We start from the raw sequence: 20857 nt of genomic DNA, 5'->3' as shown, positions 1-20857 counted from the left end.
CACAATTCTAGTAGTGTGTAGCTTAGCATAAACATCACTGGGGCATACAAGTGTTCCTGATGTATGCCCCTCCCATGCCCTTCTATTCCTTCCACAATTCTAGTAGTGTGTAGCTTAGCATAAACATCACTGGGGCATACAAGTGTTCCTGATGTATGCCCTGCTCATGCCCTTCTATTCCTTCCACAATTCTAGTAGTGTGTTGCTTAGCATAAACATCACTGGGGCATACAAGTGTTCCTGATGTATGCCCTGCCCATGCCCTTCTGTTCCTTCCACAATTCTAGTAGTGTGTTGCTTAGCTTAAACATCACTGGGGCATACAAGTGTTCCTGATGTATGCCCTGCCCATGCCCTTCTATTCCTTTCAAAGCTCTAGTAGTGTGTTGCTTAGCATAAACATCACTGGGGCATACAAGTGTTCCTGATGTATACCCTGCCCATGCCCTTCTATTCCTTTCAAAGCTCTAGTAGTGCGTAGCTTAGCTTAAACATCACTGGGGCATACAAGTGTTCCTGACGTATGCCCTGCTCATGCCCTTCTATTCCTTCCATAATTCTAGTAGTGTGTAGCTTAGCTTAAACATCACTGGGGCATACAAGTGTTCCTGATGTGAGCCATAACCCCTTCCATAACTCCCTCCCATAACTCTCCATAACGCTTAGTATTCTGATTAGCATTGAGATTAAAATACATTAAGACCATTGGGGCATACTTGTTCCTGACATATGCCACACCTATGCCCTTCTGTTCCTTCCATAACTCTAGTATTGGCATTGAAGATTAAAATATATAAACATCGCTGGGCAAACATGTTCCTGCTGTACGCCACTCCCATGATCCTTGCCCCTCATCCCTTCCATAACTCTATTTAGTTTACCATTTGAGATTAGAATACATAAAACATCACTGGGGGCATACACGCTCTTGAAGTATGCCACGCCTTTCTATTCCTTCCTGTGCCGTAAATCTAGCATTAAGATTAGCATTCGAGACTAAAATACATCAGGAAAATTGAGGCATACACGTTTCTGCTGTACGCCACTCCTTTCTATTCCTTCCTGTGCCGTAAATCTAGCATCAAGATTAGCATTCGAGACTAAAATACATCAGGAAAATTGAGGCATAGACGTTTCTGCTGTACGCCACTCCTTTCTATTCCTTCCTGTGCCGTAACTTAAGCATTAGAAGTAAGGTAACAATGGTTGGGGTACTCACGTGGACCACAAAAGGGCAGGAGGGCAGAGGGAGTCTAGTACAGGCTGAGAGGCAGTGAGAGAGAGAGACTCACCTGAGGGCGGGGCGGAGCAAGGGGGAGGCCTCAGAGTGTCAGTTAGAGGGCAGTTAGGAAAGCCTGGGGGCTGTACACCGAGAATGGAAACCTGTTAAGAGCCAGCACTGTCCCCGCCGGTGCTCGCGTCAAAGTGCTGCTGCATTCAGAGTGAGTGCAACATTCACGGAAGCGAGTACATGGTGCCAGAGAGTGCCTTGGACAGTGCACGTTCCTTGATGCCTTGACAATGCCTCCACCACCACCAGAGTTGCCAGATTGTCTTACTCAGCCTCTTCTATTTACCGACTTCCGACCCAAAAACTGTCTCGTGGACCCCAATGAGATTCAGTTATGATTATCGTTAAAATAGTTAATTCCTGATGTTTCTCGGCAATAGTTAGGCGTCAGAAACCAGTAAACACTATGCTCTGAGTACGACAATCTGGCAACGGTGACCACCACCACCTCTGACACCAACGCTAAGACAGTTCTGGATCATACGGAGAGATTCGGTACTCCAAATTCATCATAACACACCAGAGACTAACACAATACATCCCAACACCATCTCCATTACCACCACCTCTGAACAATGACTCTGAAATACCACCATCATCGCCAACATTACTGAGACAGACAGCGCTGGACCATAACAAAGGGAAATGTGGCGCTTTAAATCCTTATTAATTTTACCGATAGCGCACCTAACCTAACCTAACACAGCACACCATGACACCAACCATCTCCATCACCACCACCTCTGAACAATGACTGAAATACCACCATCACCACCAACATTACTGAGACAGACGGCGCTGGACCATAACAAAGGGAAATGTGGCGCTTTAAATCCTTATTAATTTTACCGGTAGCGCACCTAACCTAACACAGCACACCATGACACTAACCATCTCCAACACAACAATACCATCCCAACATCACCATACAAAATGAAATATGGTGCTCAGATTTGACTTTAGGGCCACTGCACCATATCATACCATAGCATCACACAGGACAAAAGAGAGACCATCCCTAGCCAACACCACCAACCTGTAGACTGTTCTGATTATGGTGCTCTGAGTTAACCATACAGGCAACACACCACCATACCCTCAAACTACCTATCTGCCACTGAAACACCTCTTGGACAGATGATGAAAAATATGGTAAATCAAAGCCAACCAAAACTAACTCCCTGAAATTCATTGTCTCATAGTTCCAATTACATTTCCTAATACCATGGCACCACCACCATCACCACCACCACCATCAAGACAACTATACGCCACACTACAACACCATACTTTACCACACATCACACTACGCCACTGTGGAAGGAACATCACACCCTGACGATATCCAGGAATATATGCCATCACCTCTCAATGGTTCAAGGTACAGATTTTTACACAAGGTACAACTGAGATAGCGCAAAAGAAAGAAGGAAATCATTAAATGTTAACTTTAGGAATGAGAATTTTTTCGACTTAATGACCACCAAAGGAACCTTCTCCCTAGCTCACAGTCATTGCCATAAACAAAAAAAGATAATTACCGATAGCCTCTTAAGACAACCACCAAGGAACTACCGTCAAACTTCACAAAGGAGAGACTGAACATTACACGGCAAACTATTATTATTATTATTACTCGTATCATTGTCAATAATTCTGCTTAAAAGTGAGAGATGTGGAAGCTTTGAGTAGAGTGAAAAATTGTAAAACTGATGCTAATAACTTAAAAATTCAAAAGCCAAGATTATAAATTTTGTTCTTATGAAACTTAGGATCTTCATGTAATGTATTAGAGTGAACGAGTCTTTACTTTAAACCAAACAAACAAGAAAGGAGAATGGCAAGCAATCAGATAACTATCGTAACCATACAAAACCCTAAAAGCAAACAAGAATACATACTTTAATTTCAAGCTGTCTCTTACTTCCTCTCCTTCAAGCCACTCATCCCTTTAGTAACAGCTCAAATAAACCTTACAGATAATTCCTGAACAAAAAAACTCCACAGCACCACTAGAACAGCTTATCCCTCAACCACAACCTAACAAACAAATTTCCAACCTATCGCTAAACAAAACTCGACACGTGAAGAAAAAAAAATCAACATGCCGTTTCCAGACTGAGTGCAAGACCTCCAGACAGAAACATTAACAAGGAGACTGAGGAGAGCGAGAGGTGCGGAGTGAGGAGGCGAGGGGGGCGAGGGGGGCAGCAAGGGTGGGGGGGCGTACCTCTGTGCATGGTGCGGTGCGGAGGGGGGGACTCGGAGCGCTCACTAGGCGAAGGTGGGGTGGGGGGGCGCTGTAAGTAGCCAGGATCCACGTAGTTACCTGCTCCGTCGCCTCGAAAGTGACCACTGTAGCCGGGCTGGGTCTGGGGGGGCGGGTAACCCACTTGGTCGTACGGGTAGTCCCCCCGCGGCCCCCGGGAGTAAGGGTCATAGTCGTACCCCGCGGTGGAGGTCGGGGGGTAGCCTTCGTAGCGACTCCGGGATCCTGGGGGTGGGGAGAGAGGGGCGGGACGGGACAAGAAGGGGTGGGATGGGGGGAGAGTGGATAGGAGGGAAAGGGAAGGGAAGTGGAGGGGCGAGAGGGGACAATAGGGGATGGGAGGGAAAAGAAAACATGGGAAGGGAAGGGAAAGGGTTGAGGCGAGAGGGAGAAGGGATGGAAGGGCATGAGAAAGAATGGAAGGGAAGGGAAAGGAAGGGATGGGAAGGGTAGGTTAGGGAAGGGAAGGGAAAGGGTTGGGGCAAGAGGGAGAAGAAGGGACGAGAAGGGATGGAAGAGTATGAGAAAGAATGGATAGGGAGGGATGGGAAGAGTAGGTTAGGGAAGAGAAAACAAGGGAAGGGGAGAAAAGGGAAGGGAAGGGAAGGGAAAATGACAGGAGGGAAGGGAAGGGAAGGGAAAGGAAGGGTGGGGAAGAAGTGAGAGGGGACGGGAAGAGAAGAGAAGGAAGGGAGGAGAGAGTTATTACCAGAGAACAATAAAACACTTCCAAATAATGACACAAAACACACACACACACACACACCTTCTACCACCAATTTCCTGTCTCTCACCCACTTATCTCACCTCCTCCTGCTTGAGACATTGAACCTTTCCTTGTGAACAGGCGACAAACGAGGGATGATTCTAACTTAACAGATAACCAAATAAATATTAAAAAAATCACTCACCCCTTCTCCCTACCAACTTTTCCGAGCCTACATCATACAGACACAATATTAACCCACCACCTACTGTACTTTTAACTCGGCAATACGAACACCGTGATAAGAAACACCTCGTAAATTACACCCACCAGCCAAGTGTCCTTCAGAGCTAGCATCTACCTTATCAGTATAACCCTATATATACAAAAAAAACAAAGTAGATGAATACCAATGCAAGCTGTCCTTTTCTCCCTCTCTCTTCAGCCATTCAACCTCATAAAGACAGCTCATCACCACCATATACTGGCAACCTAATCCTCTGCCGATCAACCTAACAGCCAGCCAAACTGTAGCAAAGGCCCCATAATATATATAACATTTTGGGGCTTATACACCCACATTTGATAAGGCTTTCATAGAGGTTCATTTTGCTATATTTTACTCCTAAGATTATGATTCTTTAACCCGGTAGCAGTGACGGGCCAAATTTGTGGCTTTACCATGTACCAGCGACGGACCAAATTTTTGCCATGAAATAAACCCCCCAAAATAGATGATGCATAAACTGATCACAAATGCATCAGAGAAACTGTAATAACACAGTGAAAAACATCCCAAATGAACACTGCCCGGAATTCTAGTCAGAAGGCCTGGGTTCGAATCCTGGCACTCAGTGGTGTTCATTTGGGATCACAAATGCGTTGATATATACTATGAAATGGTCTACGTAAGTGATGATTTTTTCTCGATGTTTTCGCGAAGAGGGACCTTTAAGAAACATGATCCCCACAGCTACTGGGTAAAAGGACCTGTGCTCACTTCATGATCCAGAAGAGCTGAGAACATCTGAGACTATGAGACTAAGCTTAAGAAATGCTCATACCCGTCCCTCCCACTTACCAGCTTCACTAGAGGGGGAGTGAGGCCTGTAGGAATCCATGGCATAGCCGGGCGGGGCGGGGGCTTGGGCATACGGGTACTCGCCCAGCGGATGGGTGTCAAGTACCTCCCCGTTAGGCCCTATGTGGTGAACCTCCTTGATGACCTTGGTGGTGGTGGTGATCTGCGGGAAGAGGCGGAGGTGAGGCGGAGGTAGTGGTGGTGATGAGATAGTGTATGTGGAGGTGATATAAGGATGTGGAGTTGAAAGGTGTGGTGGAGTGAGGTGAAGGTGTGTGAGAGAGGAAGAGGAAGAGCGAGAGCGAGAGAGAGAGAGAGAGAGAGAGAGAGAGAGAGAGAGAGAGAGAATTAAGAGAGGGTGTTAAGAAATACAAGTGAATGATGCAAAGACTTATGAATGTGATGAAAAATACATGTGTGTGTGTGTGTGTGTGTGTGTGTGTGTGCGTTATGTGTCTGTATTTAATCCCTTTTCCTGCGAGGCTTTTAAACTAATCCTCTCTCTCTTACACTGATTGCTAATATATCTACTCTCTCTCTCTCTCTCTCTCTCTCTCTCTCTCTCTCTCTCACTTTTATCACATGTAGCTTTTAATCTCCCTATCCTGTCTCCTACATCCTCTACAATCCCCTTTCTCCCCATCACCCATCCTCAATAACCTTCTAATCTTTCCCCCTCTAAGACCTGCAATCCCTAATCATTTGCAGCCTCCAGTCCCTTCCACCCCTTCCCTTCCTTTCCCTTCTGTCATTTTCCCTTCTTTTTGTTTCCCTTTCCCTTCACTTCCCTTCCATTCCTTTCCTTTCCTTTCCCATTCCTTCCTTACCCTTCCCTTCCCTTCTCTACTTATCCCTTTCCTTTCTTTTCCTTTCCTTTCCCATTCCTTCCCTTCTCTACTTATCCCTTTCCTTTTCTTCCCTTTCCATTCCATTCCATTCCTTTCCTTTCCTTCCCTTTCCCTTCCCTTCCCTCCCCTTTCCTTCCCTTCCCTTCTCCTCAGTTCTCATCCCATCCTTTCCCTTTGCTCTCCTTCCCTTCCTTCCAAATCCCTTTCCTTCCCTCCCCTACCATTCCCTTCCCTTCCAGTCTCTCCTTGAAGTACCTGCTGTGTGGTGTGTTGGGTCTGCTTGCGAGAGACCAGCTGGGTGCTCTCCCCCCCTGCCGAGGAGAGGGACTGGCGCGAGGAGGTGTTGTCGGGGGAGCCTTGGGGGTGGGGGTGGCCGTTGGTGGTGTGGGGGCCGTAATCCACACTGTAGGTGGTGGTGGTGGTGGTCACCTCCGGCTGGCCCCTGGAACATGTGCGGGAAAGTCAGTTGGTGGTTAGGTTAGGTTAGGTTAGGTTAGGGTGCGGTTGTTGTTGTTGTTGTTGCCATTGTTGGTGGTGGTGGTGGTGTGGTTCTGGTTACCCTGTTGTGCCAAAAATTAATGTACCAGAAGTCAGCCGTTTATTTTGGTTGTTAGTTATGAATTGTACTGCGTTTGGTTAGGTTAGGTTAGAGGTATTGTTGTTGTTGATGTGGTTCTGGTTACCCTGTTGTGCCAAAAATTAATGTAGAAGTCAGCTGTTTATTTTGTTGTTAGTTTTGTTGTTAGTTATGAATTGTACTGCGTTAGGTTAGGTTAGGTTAGAGGTATTGTTGTTGTTGATGTGGTTCTGGTTACCCTGTTGTGCCAAAAATTAATATACCAGAAGTCAGCCGTTTATTTTGGTTGTTAGTTTTGTTGTTAGTTATGAATTGTACTGCGTTAGGTTAGGTTAGGTTAGAGGTATTGTTGTTGTTGGTGATGTGGTGCTGGTTATCCTGTTGTGCCAAAAATTAATGTAGAAGTCAGCCATTTATTTTGGTTTTGTTGTTAGTTATGAATTGTACAGCGTTAGGTTAGGTTAGGTTAGAGGTATCGTTGTTGATGTGGTTCTGGTTACCCTGTTGTGCCAAAAATTAATGTACCAGAAGTCAGCCGTTTATTTTGGTTGTTAGTTTTGTTGTTAATTATGAACTGTACTGCGTTAGGTTAGGTTAGGTTAGAAGTGTTGTCATCATCACTGTTGTTGTTGTTGTTGTTGTTGGAGGTGCTGGTAGTCCTATTGCGTCGGAGTTTAATATAAGAAATTGGCTGCTTTATTTTTGTTATTTTGTTAGTTAGTGTGTGTATTAGAGACAGGAATGGTTATGGTATGTACAAACAACTAACTAACAACACTTAAGTAGATTCATTTGCACTTTCTGAAACTCCCAAAGCTTCACAAACTACCATACTATTAATATAATGTGATCTTTACTGTTGTTATTATTACTGTCATCCTCAACATCATTCCATTAAAATACAGTGTACACAACAGAGGTCTGGACGCAACGTTGCCAGATTGTCGTACTCAGCCTCCCATGTGTGCCGATTTCCGACCCAAAAACTGCCTCCTCGACCCCAATAATTGCTTTCATATATAGTTATCGTTAAAATGGTTAATTATTGGTGTTTTTTGGCAATAGCTATGGCTCAGAAACCGGTAAATACGAGGCTCTGAGTACGATAATCTGGCAACGGTGTCTGGACGGCTGGAGGGGGATTACAGCACCACTCCACAGCACACTCGGCATTATGCGGATTAAAGAGGAGGGAGTGGAAGGCAAGCTGACAAACCAAGGAAAGCCGTCGGCGATCCTGAAAACAATGCATGCGGTCTACGTCACTCTGGACACTTGTAAAAAAAGAAGCATAAACTAAAATTGTACTGAACAGGAGCCATATTCTCAAACCTTTCAGCACCCCAGCATACATATTTGACATGCTTTTCATAGGAGTTTTGGTCATTTCCAGGCGTAGTTTAATGGCCCTGGTGGTAGTTTAACCCAGTAGCAGCGACGGGACAAATTTGTGACTTTACCATGTAGCAGTGACGGGACAAATTTGTGACTACCGTGTAGCAGTGACGGGACAAATTTGTGGCTTTACCATGTAGCAGTGACGGGACAAATTTGTGACTTTACCATGTAGCAGTGACGGGACAAATTTGTGACTTTACCATGTAGCAGTGACGGGACAAATTTGTGACTACCGTGTAGCAGTGACGGGACAAATTTGTGGCTTTACCATGTAGCAGTGACGGGACAAATTTGTGACTTTACCATGTAGCAGTGACGGGACAAATTTGTGGCTTTACCGTGTAGCAGCAACGGGACAAATTTGTGGCTTTACCGTGAGGCAGCAACGGGACAAATTTGTGGCTTTACCGTGTAGCAGCAACGGGACAAATTTGTGGCTTTACCGTGTAGCAGCAACAGGCCAAATTTGTGCCATGATATAAACCCCCAAAATAGATGATACATAAACTGATCACAAATGCTTTGATATATATTATGAAATGGTTTGTGTGAGTGATGATTTTTTTCTCATTTTTCTTGCTTAGAGGGACCATTAAGAAACATCATCCCTGCTGCTACCGGGTCAACCCTTATTCTATGCCGTGATTGTGAAAGGCTCGATTGATCTCCTTTCTGACCTTTGGGAATAGTTGATGTCAGAGGTGGAAGCGTCTGAGAATACCGCCCCAGGCTTTCTTATCGCAACCGAGAAAAATAAAATATAAAATGATAAAGTTGCCAGTGTCGAAAGAAGAGCGAGTATTGATCAAGGAACCTCAGTCTTGCCAACATTAATATGACTCTCAGAAAATTATCCAAACACTTTCTTGTCACTATTGAGAACCAAGTAAAGTAATTAATACAAAAAATAGTACCACACCCACTACTTTCAAAGGGAGCCAAGTACTAACTATCAATGACCTTTTCAAAACATTTCTCTTGCAGTTTAATTTCCAAAAGATGAAATAACAAAACAAAACAGGATTCCAGGATGCTGTAAATTACAAAACTACATAACCACCATTGAGAAAATAACCCAAAATAGGCTTACACAACAAACTAAAGACGTGCTTGAAAATACGCATATATAAACCTGAGCCCTGGAAAATAAATGAACAAGGGTCGTGGAAAGTATATAAACCAACCACCAAAATACAAGATAACTAACTAGGTCTACTTCATTAACGCCTATCCATGCCTCCAGAAAGACACAGAGGAAGTAGGTGCAAGAGTCTATGCATGCCGGCAGTACAGTGCATGAACAACACCAAGAACCGAGTCAGCACTTACACATTAGACTTGTTCTTTGCTATTCGCTCCTTGTCTAAGATTCTGGCGTGGGAGGGAGAGAGTGGGTTAGTGGGGCTCGGACAGACACAGGTGGCGGCAGAGGAGGAGAGAGAGGCGACATCAGGTGGGGTTAGTCCGAGGCTGAACAATATGTATGTTTAAATATATGAATTCTTTAAAGCCAAGAGCATAACAGAGGAGGAGGAGAAGGTAACATCCAGTGGGGTTAGTCCGAGGCTGAACAACACGTATGTCTATATATATGAATTCTTTGAAGCTTAGAGCATAACAGAGAAGGAGGAGAAGGTAACGTCCAGCGGGGTTAGTCCGAGGCAGAACAATGCGTGATATCTATACATGAATTCGCTTAGTCTTTTAGTCAAAGAGAATAACAACTGGTCTATCTACACACACTTGTATACGAGACACATAACTCTCCAATGATGGCTAGTTAGTCTTGTTAGTGTTGGTATTAGTGACTAAGTGTGTTATTATTTGTGTTCCGAGGGATTGGTTAGTTAAGGTTTTACTGATTTTAGGTTCTTTTGAGTGTTGGTATTAGTGATCAGATGGGTTGGTGTGTGTGTTACTGGGAATTGGTTAGTTAAGAGTTATTACTGATTTTAGGATTTTAGTTTATGTTGTAAATTATAATCTAGTGAAGACATTGAGAGTTTTTATGTTCATTCTTTACTCTGCCAATGAGCTCCCTCCTTTACTGTAAATAATGTAAAGAAAATTAAATAAAGAATGTACACTTAGAGGCCCAAAGTGTCTAGCTATTTGATCAGTCGCAAAGTTTCATACATTCAAAAGCGCTAGTCATTTCAACACAGTTATTGTCTATTGCCGATTAAAGTGATTGCTATAAAAAATAAAAATAATGATAAATGTAAATAAATGCTCGGACGTTCAAAGTGTCTAGTTATTCAATCAGTCACACAGTTTCAGACATTCAAAAGTGTTCATTCATTCCATCGTATTTATATTCATTACTACAAAAAAATAAAAATAAATAAATAAAAAACTCAACACTCAGAAGGTTCAAAGGGTTCAGTCTTTCAATCACACAATTTTAGAGGTTCAAAGAGCATTAAGTCATTTCATCGCAGTTAAAATCACCTATCGCCATTTATATTCATTACTATAAAAAATAAAAAACAAAAATAAATAAAAAAAACTCAACACTCAGAAGATAAAAAAAGTTTGGTCTTTCAATCACACAATTTTAGAGGTTCAAAGAGCATTAAGTCATTTCATCGCAGTTAAAATCATCTATTGCCAATTAGATTCATTACTATAAAAAATAAAAAACAAAAATAAATAAAACAACAACACTCAGAAGATAAAAAAAGTTCAGTCATTCAATCACACAATTTTAGAGGTTCAAAGAGCGTTGAGTCATTTCATTGCAGTTAAAATCATCTATCGCCATTTATATTCATTACTATAAAAAATTAAAAAATAAATAAATTAAAACTCAGCACTCAAGATGTTCAGAGTCCAATCATTTCATCACACATTTTCAGGCATTCAAAAGCGTAAGTCATTCCATCACACAGTTAATCACCTACTGCCATTTAAACGCATAACTGTAAAAATGAAAATACTAATAAATAAAATAAATGCTCGGAGGTTCGATGAGTCAAGTTATTCAATCAGTCACACAATTTCCAGACATTCGAAAGTGTGGAGTCATTCATCACATTTATATTCATTACTAAAAAAAAGAAGAAAAAAAAAGCACTCAGAAGGTTCAAAGAGTTCAATCATTTCATCACACATTTTCAGGCATTCAAAAGCGTAAGTCATTCCATCACACAGTTAATCACCTAACGCCATTTAAACGCATGCATATCAAATGTTAAGGAGGATCAAAGGGCTTGGCATTAATATATCCAGCAAGAAACATTACCACACAACTTTCCCTCACATTACTTTCCTACACATATACTGATTTTGTTCTGAAATAGCAAACGGTTAATTTTAATGAGTTTCGCCGGACAGTGTCACGGCGAACGAGGCTACGCAAGGCACTGCTAATTAACCTGTGGGCCTCTGCTGCTTGTCTGCTGAGGGGAGGAAGCGGTCGTTAGCTGCTAATGACACCTAGGAAAGAAAATGATAATAATAATAATGAATAAATAAAATAATGAGAATAATAAGAAAATAAAAAATAGCACCTGGGAAGAAGAGGTCGTTAGCTGCTAATGACACCTAGGAAAGAAAATAATAATAATAATAATAATGAATAAATAAAATAATGAGAATAATAATAAAATAAAAAAATTGCACCTGGAAAAAAAAGGTCGTTAGCAGAATCGACACCCACAAAAAATAATGAAAAATAAAATAAAATAATAAGAAAAAGAATAATAATGAGAAAATAATAATAATAATGAATAAATAAAATAATGAGAATAATAAGAAAATTAAGAATAACACCTGGGAAAAAAAGGTCGTTAGCACCATTGACACCTACAAAATAAATAAAAATAAAATAAATAAAATAAAATAAAATAGAATAAGGAAAAATAATAAAATAATAACATAAATAATAACACCTGGAAAGAAGAGGTTAGCAATATCTGCATTAAAACCTACTAACAAAAATAAGTAAATAAATGAAGTAAACAAATAAAAATCATTAATAAAACTGGAAACATAACATTTTACTACACCAATATCATTCTTACGTTACCTGAAGAAACATGTATACTTTATTTCTTTACTAATCTCAAATATTAATAACAAAACAATCATATAACCAACCATAATCAACATACACATATATATACATTCATCAACTATTCTGTAAAAAAATAAATAAATAAATAAAAATATGACATTTCTTATACATTATCATATTCAACATCATCATCATCATCATCATCATCATCATCGTTTAATGTCCATTGATTCCCTATGGTGGGGTTGGACGGGATACGAGCCTCCTCCACTGTTGCCGGTCCACAGCCACTTCTTCCGTGACGTTCAGCCGCCTCATTCATCAATCCTTCACTCTATTAAGAATCACACACACACACACACACACACACACACACACACTTACATTATATCATCACCTTAATTCTGAGGGCACTAAGGTTACCACTAAGATTATGCCCACACCAAATCTTTCCATGCATGCCCAGGAGTCAATGGTATAAGGGATGCCAACCAAGGAAGCGCATTTACCACTACCCCAGGAGGAGGAGGAGGAGGAGGAGGAGGTCAAGGATAGGTCAGTAAGTTCTCCCTGTCCAACCACTACAAGACACCATGGTACCAGGAAGTGTTGCGGATCTCGTTGTGTTGACGGAAAACTCATGTAAGTGTACCCTCGGAGCTAGAAAACTAATTAATCCACAAAATATCACTTTTTTTCTCTTTCCTTCTTTCTTTACGTTCCACCGATGATCACCCCCAGCCCGTTATGGTGCGGGCAGACTATGAGAGGTGGTTTTAAACATCAGTAAATACATCTGACAAAGGATATTTTTAGAGCGAATACGTGCAACACACACAAGAACATTTTTATCAAGAGTGACGGCCAGCAGTTTCTTGCCCCGAGTTGACGTTATTGGGAGCCAGAGAACCAGCAACACTTCCTGACACCATGCGGAACACTGTCTGGTTGAGTTTCCCGGGGTTGTGCACTTTCTACCACGGTGCAAGGGAGCATGCTAGGATACGCAAGAACACAAACCAATCCGAACCAACTTGTTAACCTCATTCCATCAAGCCGTCCGTCCTTTCCTCAACCATATTAGAAGCCTAGTTTGGTGTGTTGTCCAGTCACATCTTGCCCTTAAGCTCTGTGCCAATGAGTGTTTTGTATTGGCAGGGCAAGAACAGCCTCTCCCATCACACCTTTCCCTTAAGCTCTCTGCCAATGAGTCTTGCGTATTGGCACAGCAAGAACAACCTCTCCCATCACACCATTCCCTTAAGCTCTGCACCAATGAGTCTTTTCTATTGGCACAGTATGAAAAGGCTCTCACAGTCACACCATTCCCTTAAGCTCTGCGCCAATAAGTCTTTTCTATTGGCACAGTATGAAAAGCCTCTCAGTCACACCATTCCCTTAAGCTCTGTGCCAATGAGTCCTTTCTATTGGCACAGTATGAAAAGCCTCTCAAAAGCCTCTCACTGTCGCCAATATACTAAAGTGGAAATACTCGTAAACCATCAAGAATCATCACTCTCCCGAATTCTTAGTGATAGACCGAGTATTAACCATGCTTAAGTACACCGTCATATTAGTCCACCAGTATCACACCCTTCGTTACCTGTTCCAACCTATTCCGCAATGCAAAAGGCAAAAAAGACGTGTTATTTGCTCGTCAAAACACGTCACTCTCCCAAATTCTCAGTGACAGACCGAGTGTTAACCATGCATTAGTACACTGTCATTTTAGTTCACCAGTATCACACCCTTCGTCACCTACCCCAATCTATCCTGCAATGCAAAAGGCGCAAGAAAAACACGTCTGAAGTCACTCGCTCCTCTAAAACACAGCGTTATGCTTAAGCCATTGGTCAGGTCTCGGTGCGAACACAAAAAAGAGGAGATAAACCACAACCACAGGACGGTGCAACATTAGGGAATCAGAAAGAAGTGTCTCAGTCGTGAAGGAGATGAAACCTGCGGGCGGGCGGAACACAAGCCTCAGCGAACGTTAGGGTCAACACAGCGCAACACAACACAAGGGGAGGGAGGTGGGGCAGGGAGGGAAGAACACCTGAGTGACCCGTACCAGGGGGAGAGGGGGAGGGGTCAACCACACCTCTGAACTGGGGAAATGGGGATGCAGGGGAGGGAGAACCATAACCCAAATAAGAGATCGGGGAAAGGGGATTGGGGAGAAGCTAGTATTTGGGGTTGGGGAGGAAATATAAAACCAACAAACTGACACATTGCTTGGGAAACTTGGGGAAAACTGGGGATGCATGGGGAGGGAGAAAAATAACCCACATAAGGAGATGGGGAGAAAGGGGAGAAGCCAGTATTTGGAGTTGGGGAGGAAATATGAAACCAACAAACTGACACACTGCTTGGGAAACTTGGGGAAACTGGGGATGCAAAGGGGAGGGGAGCCATAACCCACATAATAAGATGGGGAGAAAGAGGGGAGAAGCCAGAAGTCGGGGAGAGGGGAGGAGATATATAAGTACTGTGCTGGTGGATTGCTGGGGAGGGTGGAGCGAGGGAGTGGAGGTGGAGGGGTGTGGAGCGGTGACAGACCAGTGCTTTGCGGTTCATAACAAAAGGGTGGGTGCCAGTGGTTGCTGGAGTGGGGAGGGAAGGACTGGGGAGAAGAGGAAGGGGAATAAAGGAAGGAGAGGAAGGAAAGAGGAGAAAACAGAAGAATGGGAGGAGAGGGAAGGGAAGGAATGGGAAGAAGAGGAAGAAGAAAAGCAAGGAGAGAGAGAGAGAAGGAAGGAAGGGAAGGAACAAAGAGAGGGAGGGTGGGAATACAGGAAGGGAAGGGGAGAAGAGGAAGGGAAGGGAGGAGAGTTAACCAGCGACAGAGGAAATAACAGGAAGGGAAGGGAAGAAGGGGAAACGGGAAAATGGGAGAAGCGGGAACCAGCGAGAGAGGGGAAAGAGAAGAGGAAGGGAAGGGGAGAGGGAAAATGAGAAGAGAGGTGACCAGAGAGGAGAAAGGAGAAGAGAAAACAGGGTAATGGGAGAAGAGATAATGGAGAAAGAGTAGAAGGGATAACCAGAGATGAAGGAGGAGAAAGGGGAGAAAGAGATAACCAGAAAAAGAGGCAGAGAGAGAGAGACAGAGAAAGAGAGACAGGGGAAACTTAGCTAAATTAGACTAGAGGAAGAGGAGAGGAAGAGGAGAAGAGAAGGAAGAGAAGAGGAAGGGAAGGGGAGAAGAGAAGGCAGGAAAATGAGAGGAGAAGGAGAGGAGAAGGGAGAAGAGAAAACAGGAATAAGAAGAAGAAGGGGTAGAAGGGATAACAAGCGACGAAGGAGGAGAAAGGGATAACCAGAAAAAGAGAGAGACAGAGAAAGAGAGAGAGGGATGGGGGATGGAAGTGGACCAGGCGGATGAAGAGACGGGTGAGACAGAGAAGACCAGTGGGTGCATGTAAGCTTCGTGAGTGGGCGGGCGGGTGGGTGGGTGAGTGGATGAGTCACGGGCAGAGCAACACACTGTGAGGGGGGCACAACACACCTGAAGAAGGGGAGGAAGGAGGGACAAGAGAAGGAGGAGGAAGATCAAAAGTTACCTTCTGACTGCGATATTTTCTCTCCCGAACGCTGACCATCAAACCTTCAACTGTTGAGACACAGAAATACCAACAATTACTCACACGGAAGACACGGAACACACGGGAGAGAGAACACACACACGCACACACATACCCTTGACGCACATGTGTATACACGCTGGAAAACAACTACACACGTACACACAACAATATTTACACAAGGAAGAGAGAAAAAATGATTATAGAAAATGAAAAACAAGACTTCAATATACACATTAATACATACCACAGAAATACAGACATAGATGGACATAGCGTGAGAATTAATCATATTTAGACATACCATTTATATACTTACATGTGATGATAATTGAGTTTTTAGACATGACATGGAAGATACACAGAACTTCACACACACACACACACACACACACACACACACACACACATAGGAAAGCAATATATCGAGGCAGAAGCAGAAAGACACATGTTGGATTCCATTATGAGAAACACTTTGCAAATCTTGGGTTCGATAGATTAAAAAAAATAAAAATAAAATAAAAAAAAAATAAAAAATCGTGGCTGTATACGTTTTTTTTTTTCTCGTTGTTTTCTTTCTTTTTCTTTTTTTTTTTTTTTTTTAGGTAGGTCAACGGACTTTGATTTGACCTCCACTTCTCACGCTGAACTTCCCTGCTGGACTGTTTATACTAATTTCAAATCTACCTGTTTATATGTTAATTTCCAGTATTACCTTTTGTTTATACCTGTGATTTATTTGTTTGCCTTTATGAACATCTAAGAACATTTCACCTGTATTTTTTTGTCTATGTTTACCTCTAGCGATCTGTCTCTTTGGATGTGTTCTTGTCTGCCTCTCTCTCCCTTCCCCTCCTCCTTCCTCCCTTCCCATCATCTCCATTCCCCTTCCCATCATCTCCATTCCCCTTCCCCTCACCTCCATTCCCCTTCCCATCACCTCCATTCCCCTTCCCATCACCTCCATTCCCCTTCCCATCACCTCCATTCCCCTTCCCATCACCTCCATTCCCCTTCCCATCACCTCCATTCCCCTTCCCATCACCTCCATTCCCCTTCCCATCACCTCCATTCCCCTTCCCATCACCTCCATTCCCCTTCCCATCACCTCCCTTCCTCTTCTTCCCCTTCCCATCACCACCCTTTCCTTTCTCCTTCCCCTTCCCATCATCTCCCTTTCTCTTCTCCTTTTCCTTTCCATCACCTCCCTTCCCCTCCTCCTTCCCCTTCCCATCACCTTCCTTTCTCTTCTTCCCCTTCCCATCACCTTCCTTCCTCTTCTTCCCCTTCCCATCACCTCCCTTCTCCTTCCCCTTCCTATCACCTTCCTTTCTCTTCTTCCCCTTCCCATCACCTCCCTTCCTCTTCTCCTTCCCCTTCCCATCACCTCCATTTATCTACCCCTTTCCTTGTGTTTGCCTGTCCCCCTTCACATATTCACATACCCCATCATCCTCTACTCCTTCCTGCCCCTCTCATTCACTTTCACCTGCCCCTTCACCCCCCTCTCATTCCCCTTCTTTTCCTGTCCTTCCTCCATTCCCTCAACCTGTCCCCTTCATGCCCTTCAAATTCCTCATCTTCCTCTACCTATCCATCCCTTCCCTTCACCCATACCAGTCATGTTACCCATCTTCCTTTCCCACGCCCAACCCTCCCGTCCTCTTCCCATCATGTCAACACACCTCTCCACCCAAAATTGACCTCTCTTTTGGTTACTCTTTACTTCTGTCTATTATGGGAGCGGCGAGTAGCGTTTTTTTCTTGAGCCGTCTCCTTTGATGTAAAAATAAATAAATAAATAAATAAAAATCCAGCCCCAGCATGCCTCTGATATACCCCCTATCTAACACCTACCCGCTCACCTGGCGTGCTATCAGAGAGGGGCTCAGGTACGTTTAACTCTCACTATCTCTTTTCTAATTAGGCAAGGCAGGTACTTACTTACTCAAGCCACAGAACAGCACACTAGAATGACGCTCAGGTCCCTACGACACACTAACTTGCACACACTCTCAGTCACTCACACTCAGGCTAACACTCACTCAGTCACTTACACTCATGCTAACAAACACACTCACTCACACTCAGGCTAACAAACACACACTCATTCACTCACTCACTCATTCACACTAACACACACACTTACTCACTCTCAGGTTAACACTCACACACTCACTCACACTAACACACACTCAGGCTAACAAACACACACTCACTCACTCACACTCAGGCTAACACCCACACTTACTCACACTCAGGTTAACACTCACACACTCACTCACTCACATTCACACTCAGGCTGGAATTCTCACACTCATAATCCTACCACACTCACTCACTCACACTCAGACGTACACACTCATTCACATTCACCCTCAGGCACTTATGTTCTTATTATACTCACACTCATTCATACCCACACTCTCTCACGCACTCTCGAGCCGATATTCTCAGATGCTTTCGACACTCATAACATCAATTTTCAAAGGCCACAAAAGCGATCAGCCGGGTTCCCATGAGTGGTTTTGACGTTCATGGTGCAGAAGGAGCCTTGTCAAACTACCACCAGGCTCATAAAACTACCCACCCATGGAAATACTACCAACTAACACAACATCTAGTATTAAAGCCTTATCGAATGTGTGTGTGAAAGCTCTGGAAATGTCGGAGAATATGGGTCTTAACTTTTCCCGACACACACACACACTCATACACAGCGCTGGGACATAAAATCACCAATGGGAAATACTAACATAGTCTCTAGTATGAAAGCCTTATTGAGTGTGAGTGTGAGCCTGGAAATGGTTGAGAGTATGAGACAACACTCACACACTCACACACGCACATACACTCATATACACACATACACTTGTACACACACACACACACACACACACACACTCATACACAGCGCTGAGACATGCATTTGTCGCCTCAACTACGACAACACTGCTAATCATCAACGTAACATGCAAAGGGAGGCAAAAGCTGACACTAGACTAGACTCGAGGCGGCTTGCACGTCATTGAGTCATGGAGTTGAAATGTCAGGGGGAAAGAGAGAGAAGGGAGACTTCGGAAAATGTATCAGGAGGGAAAATAAATGATAGGGAAATAAGGAAAAATATACAGATGAAAGATGTCAAATGAGGAAAATAGATACAAAGAAAAGACAGAATACCAAAAAACATATCAGGAGGAAAAATAAAGATAGGAAAATAAAGAAAACTAAAGAGATGAAAGATGTCAAATGAGGAAAATAGATAAAAATAAAAGACAAATACAAAAAAACATATCAGGAGGAAAAATAAAGATAGGAAAATAAAGAAAAACTATAGAGATGGAAGATTTCATATGGGGAAAATAGATACAAAGAAAAGACAGAATACCAGAAACATATTAGGAGGAAAAAAAGATAGAAAAACAAAGAAAATATATAGAAACGAAGACGTCAAATGAGGAAAGTGGGGAAAAAAGGGGGAAAAAAACAGGAAAAAAACAGCATACCAAAAACATATGAGGAGAAAAAAAGATGATAGAGAAATAAAGAAAAAATATAGAGATGATAGAAGTCAAATGAGGAATTAAAACTTGAGAAAAACAAGAAAAAAAACACAAATAAAAAAAAGGAATAACATCAAATCTACCAAATTATGCAAAGATGGATGATCAAAAAGGGAAGAAAAAAAAGAAGATGCCCAGAAGTCATGGTAGGGTGAAGGAGGGTAGAGGCAGGGAAGGGGTGAGGGGAAGGGGAAGGGGTAGGATAGGAAGAGGAAGGGAATGGGAAAGGAAGGTGAGGAGGGACTGGAAGGGAGGGGGAAGGGGGAGGATATGATGGGGAAGGGAGAGGGACGGAAGGATAGGAAGGGGAAGGAAGGGGATGGGAGGACTGGTGGGAAGGGGGAAGGGGAAGGATATGAAGGAGAAGGGAGAGGGAAGGACAGGAAGGGGAAGGGAGAGGGAAGGACAGGAAGGGGAAGGATACGAAGGGGAAGGGAGAGGGAAGGAAGGATAGATAGGGGAAAGGGAAGGAAGGGGATGGGAAGGAAGGTGAGAAAGAGGGAAGGAAGGATAGGAAGGGGAAAGGGAAGGAAGGGGATGGGAAGGATAGGAAGGGGATTTGAAGGAAGGATAGATAGGGGAAGGGGAAGGAAGGAAGGGGATGGGAAGGAAGGTGAGAAAGAGGGAAGGAAGGATAGGAAGGGGAAAGGGAAGGAAGGGGATGGGAAGGAAGGAGAGAAAGAGGGAGGGAAGGATAGGAAGGGGATTTGAAGGAAGGTGAGGGAGAGAAGTAAAAGAAGGGGACAGGGAAGGAAGGGGATGGGAAGGCAGGTGAGAGGGGGAGGGACTGATGGGAAAGGAGAGGGAGGGAAGGAGAAGGAAGGGGGAATAATACACAGTTGAAGAATTATTAAAAGAAAGAAAAATAAATGTGAGAGAAAAATAAGTCTGATGTGGGGGTATGTAACTTGCCGAGCCTAGAGCCTTGGGGGCGCGGCGCAGGTGAAAAATACTGGGCGGTGGCTGATGGGCCTACTCGTGCAAATAGCCTAGTCAAAAATGGGTGGCAGGGAAGGGGTGAGAGAAGGGGAAAGGAGGGGAAGGGGAAGGGGGAGGATGTGAAAGGGAGAGGGAATGAAAAGATGGAAGGAAGGGATGAGGGGAAAAGGAAGGGAGAAAGGAAGAGGAGGAGGAGGAGGCAGGGAAGGAAGGGGAAGGAAGGAGGAAGGAGGATGTGAAAGGGAGAGGGAATGAAAAGATGGAAGGAAGGGATGAGGGGAAAAGGAAGGGAGAAAGGAAGAGGGGAGGGGAAGGGAGGCAGGGAAGGGGTGAGGGTGAGGATGGGAAAAAGAAGGGGAAGAGGAAGGAAGGCAGGGAAAGGGGAAGGGAAGGGAGAGAATTTAAGGAATGGGGATGAGAAGGAAGGGTGTTAAGGAAAGGAAGGGGAGGGATTGATGGAAAGGAGAAAGGGAAAGGCGAGAAGGAAAGGGAAGGGGAATGGGAGAGAGGGAAGGGGAAGGGGAAAGGGAGAGAGGGAAGGGAAGGGGAAAGGGAGAGAGGGAAGGAAAGGGGAGGGACTGAT

The 20857-nt window shown here is 43.7% G+C and overlaps 1 protein-coding gene across 16 annotated transcripts in view; it reads right to left on the bottom strand.

The window, feature by feature from the left end:
- Positions 1 to 20857, bottom strand: part of LOC127008297 (catenin delta-2-like) — a 135980-nt gene that overhangs the window by 51363 nt on the left and 63760 nt on the right. For 6 of the 16 annotated variants that reach the window (XM_050880119.1, XM_050880123.1, XM_050880124.1 and 3 more), the window contains exons 4-7: positions 9500 to 9541; positions 6451 to 6637; positions 5348 to 5510; positions 3522 to 3785 (exon numbers count right to left, since the gene is read on the bottom strand). In XM_050880119.1, coding sequence (XP_050736076.1) covers positions 3522 to 3785; positions 5348 to 5510; positions 6451 to 6637; positions 9500 to 9541 — 656 coding nt within the window. Of the gene's footprint in view, positions 1 to 3521; positions 3786 to 5347; positions 5511 to 6450; positions 6638 to 9499; positions 9542 to 15748; positions 15799 to 20857 lie in introns of all 16 variants that reach the window. The other 10 variants (XM_050880121.1, XM_050880127.1, XM_050880133.1 and 7 more) reach the window with 4 other exon arrangements.

This window comes from Eriocheir sinensis, chromosome 37 (assembly GCF_024679095.1).
Source record: "Eriocheir sinensis breed Jianghai 21 chromosome 37, ASM2467909v1, whole genome shotgun sequence".
Classification (NCBI taxonomy): domain Eukaryota; kingdom Metazoa; phylum Arthropoda; class Malacostraca; order Decapoda; family Varunidae; genus Eriocheir; species Eriocheir sinensis.
The sequence above is the reverse complement of the archived record's forward strand: the minus strand, read 5'-3'. Positions and strand labels throughout refer to the sequence as shown.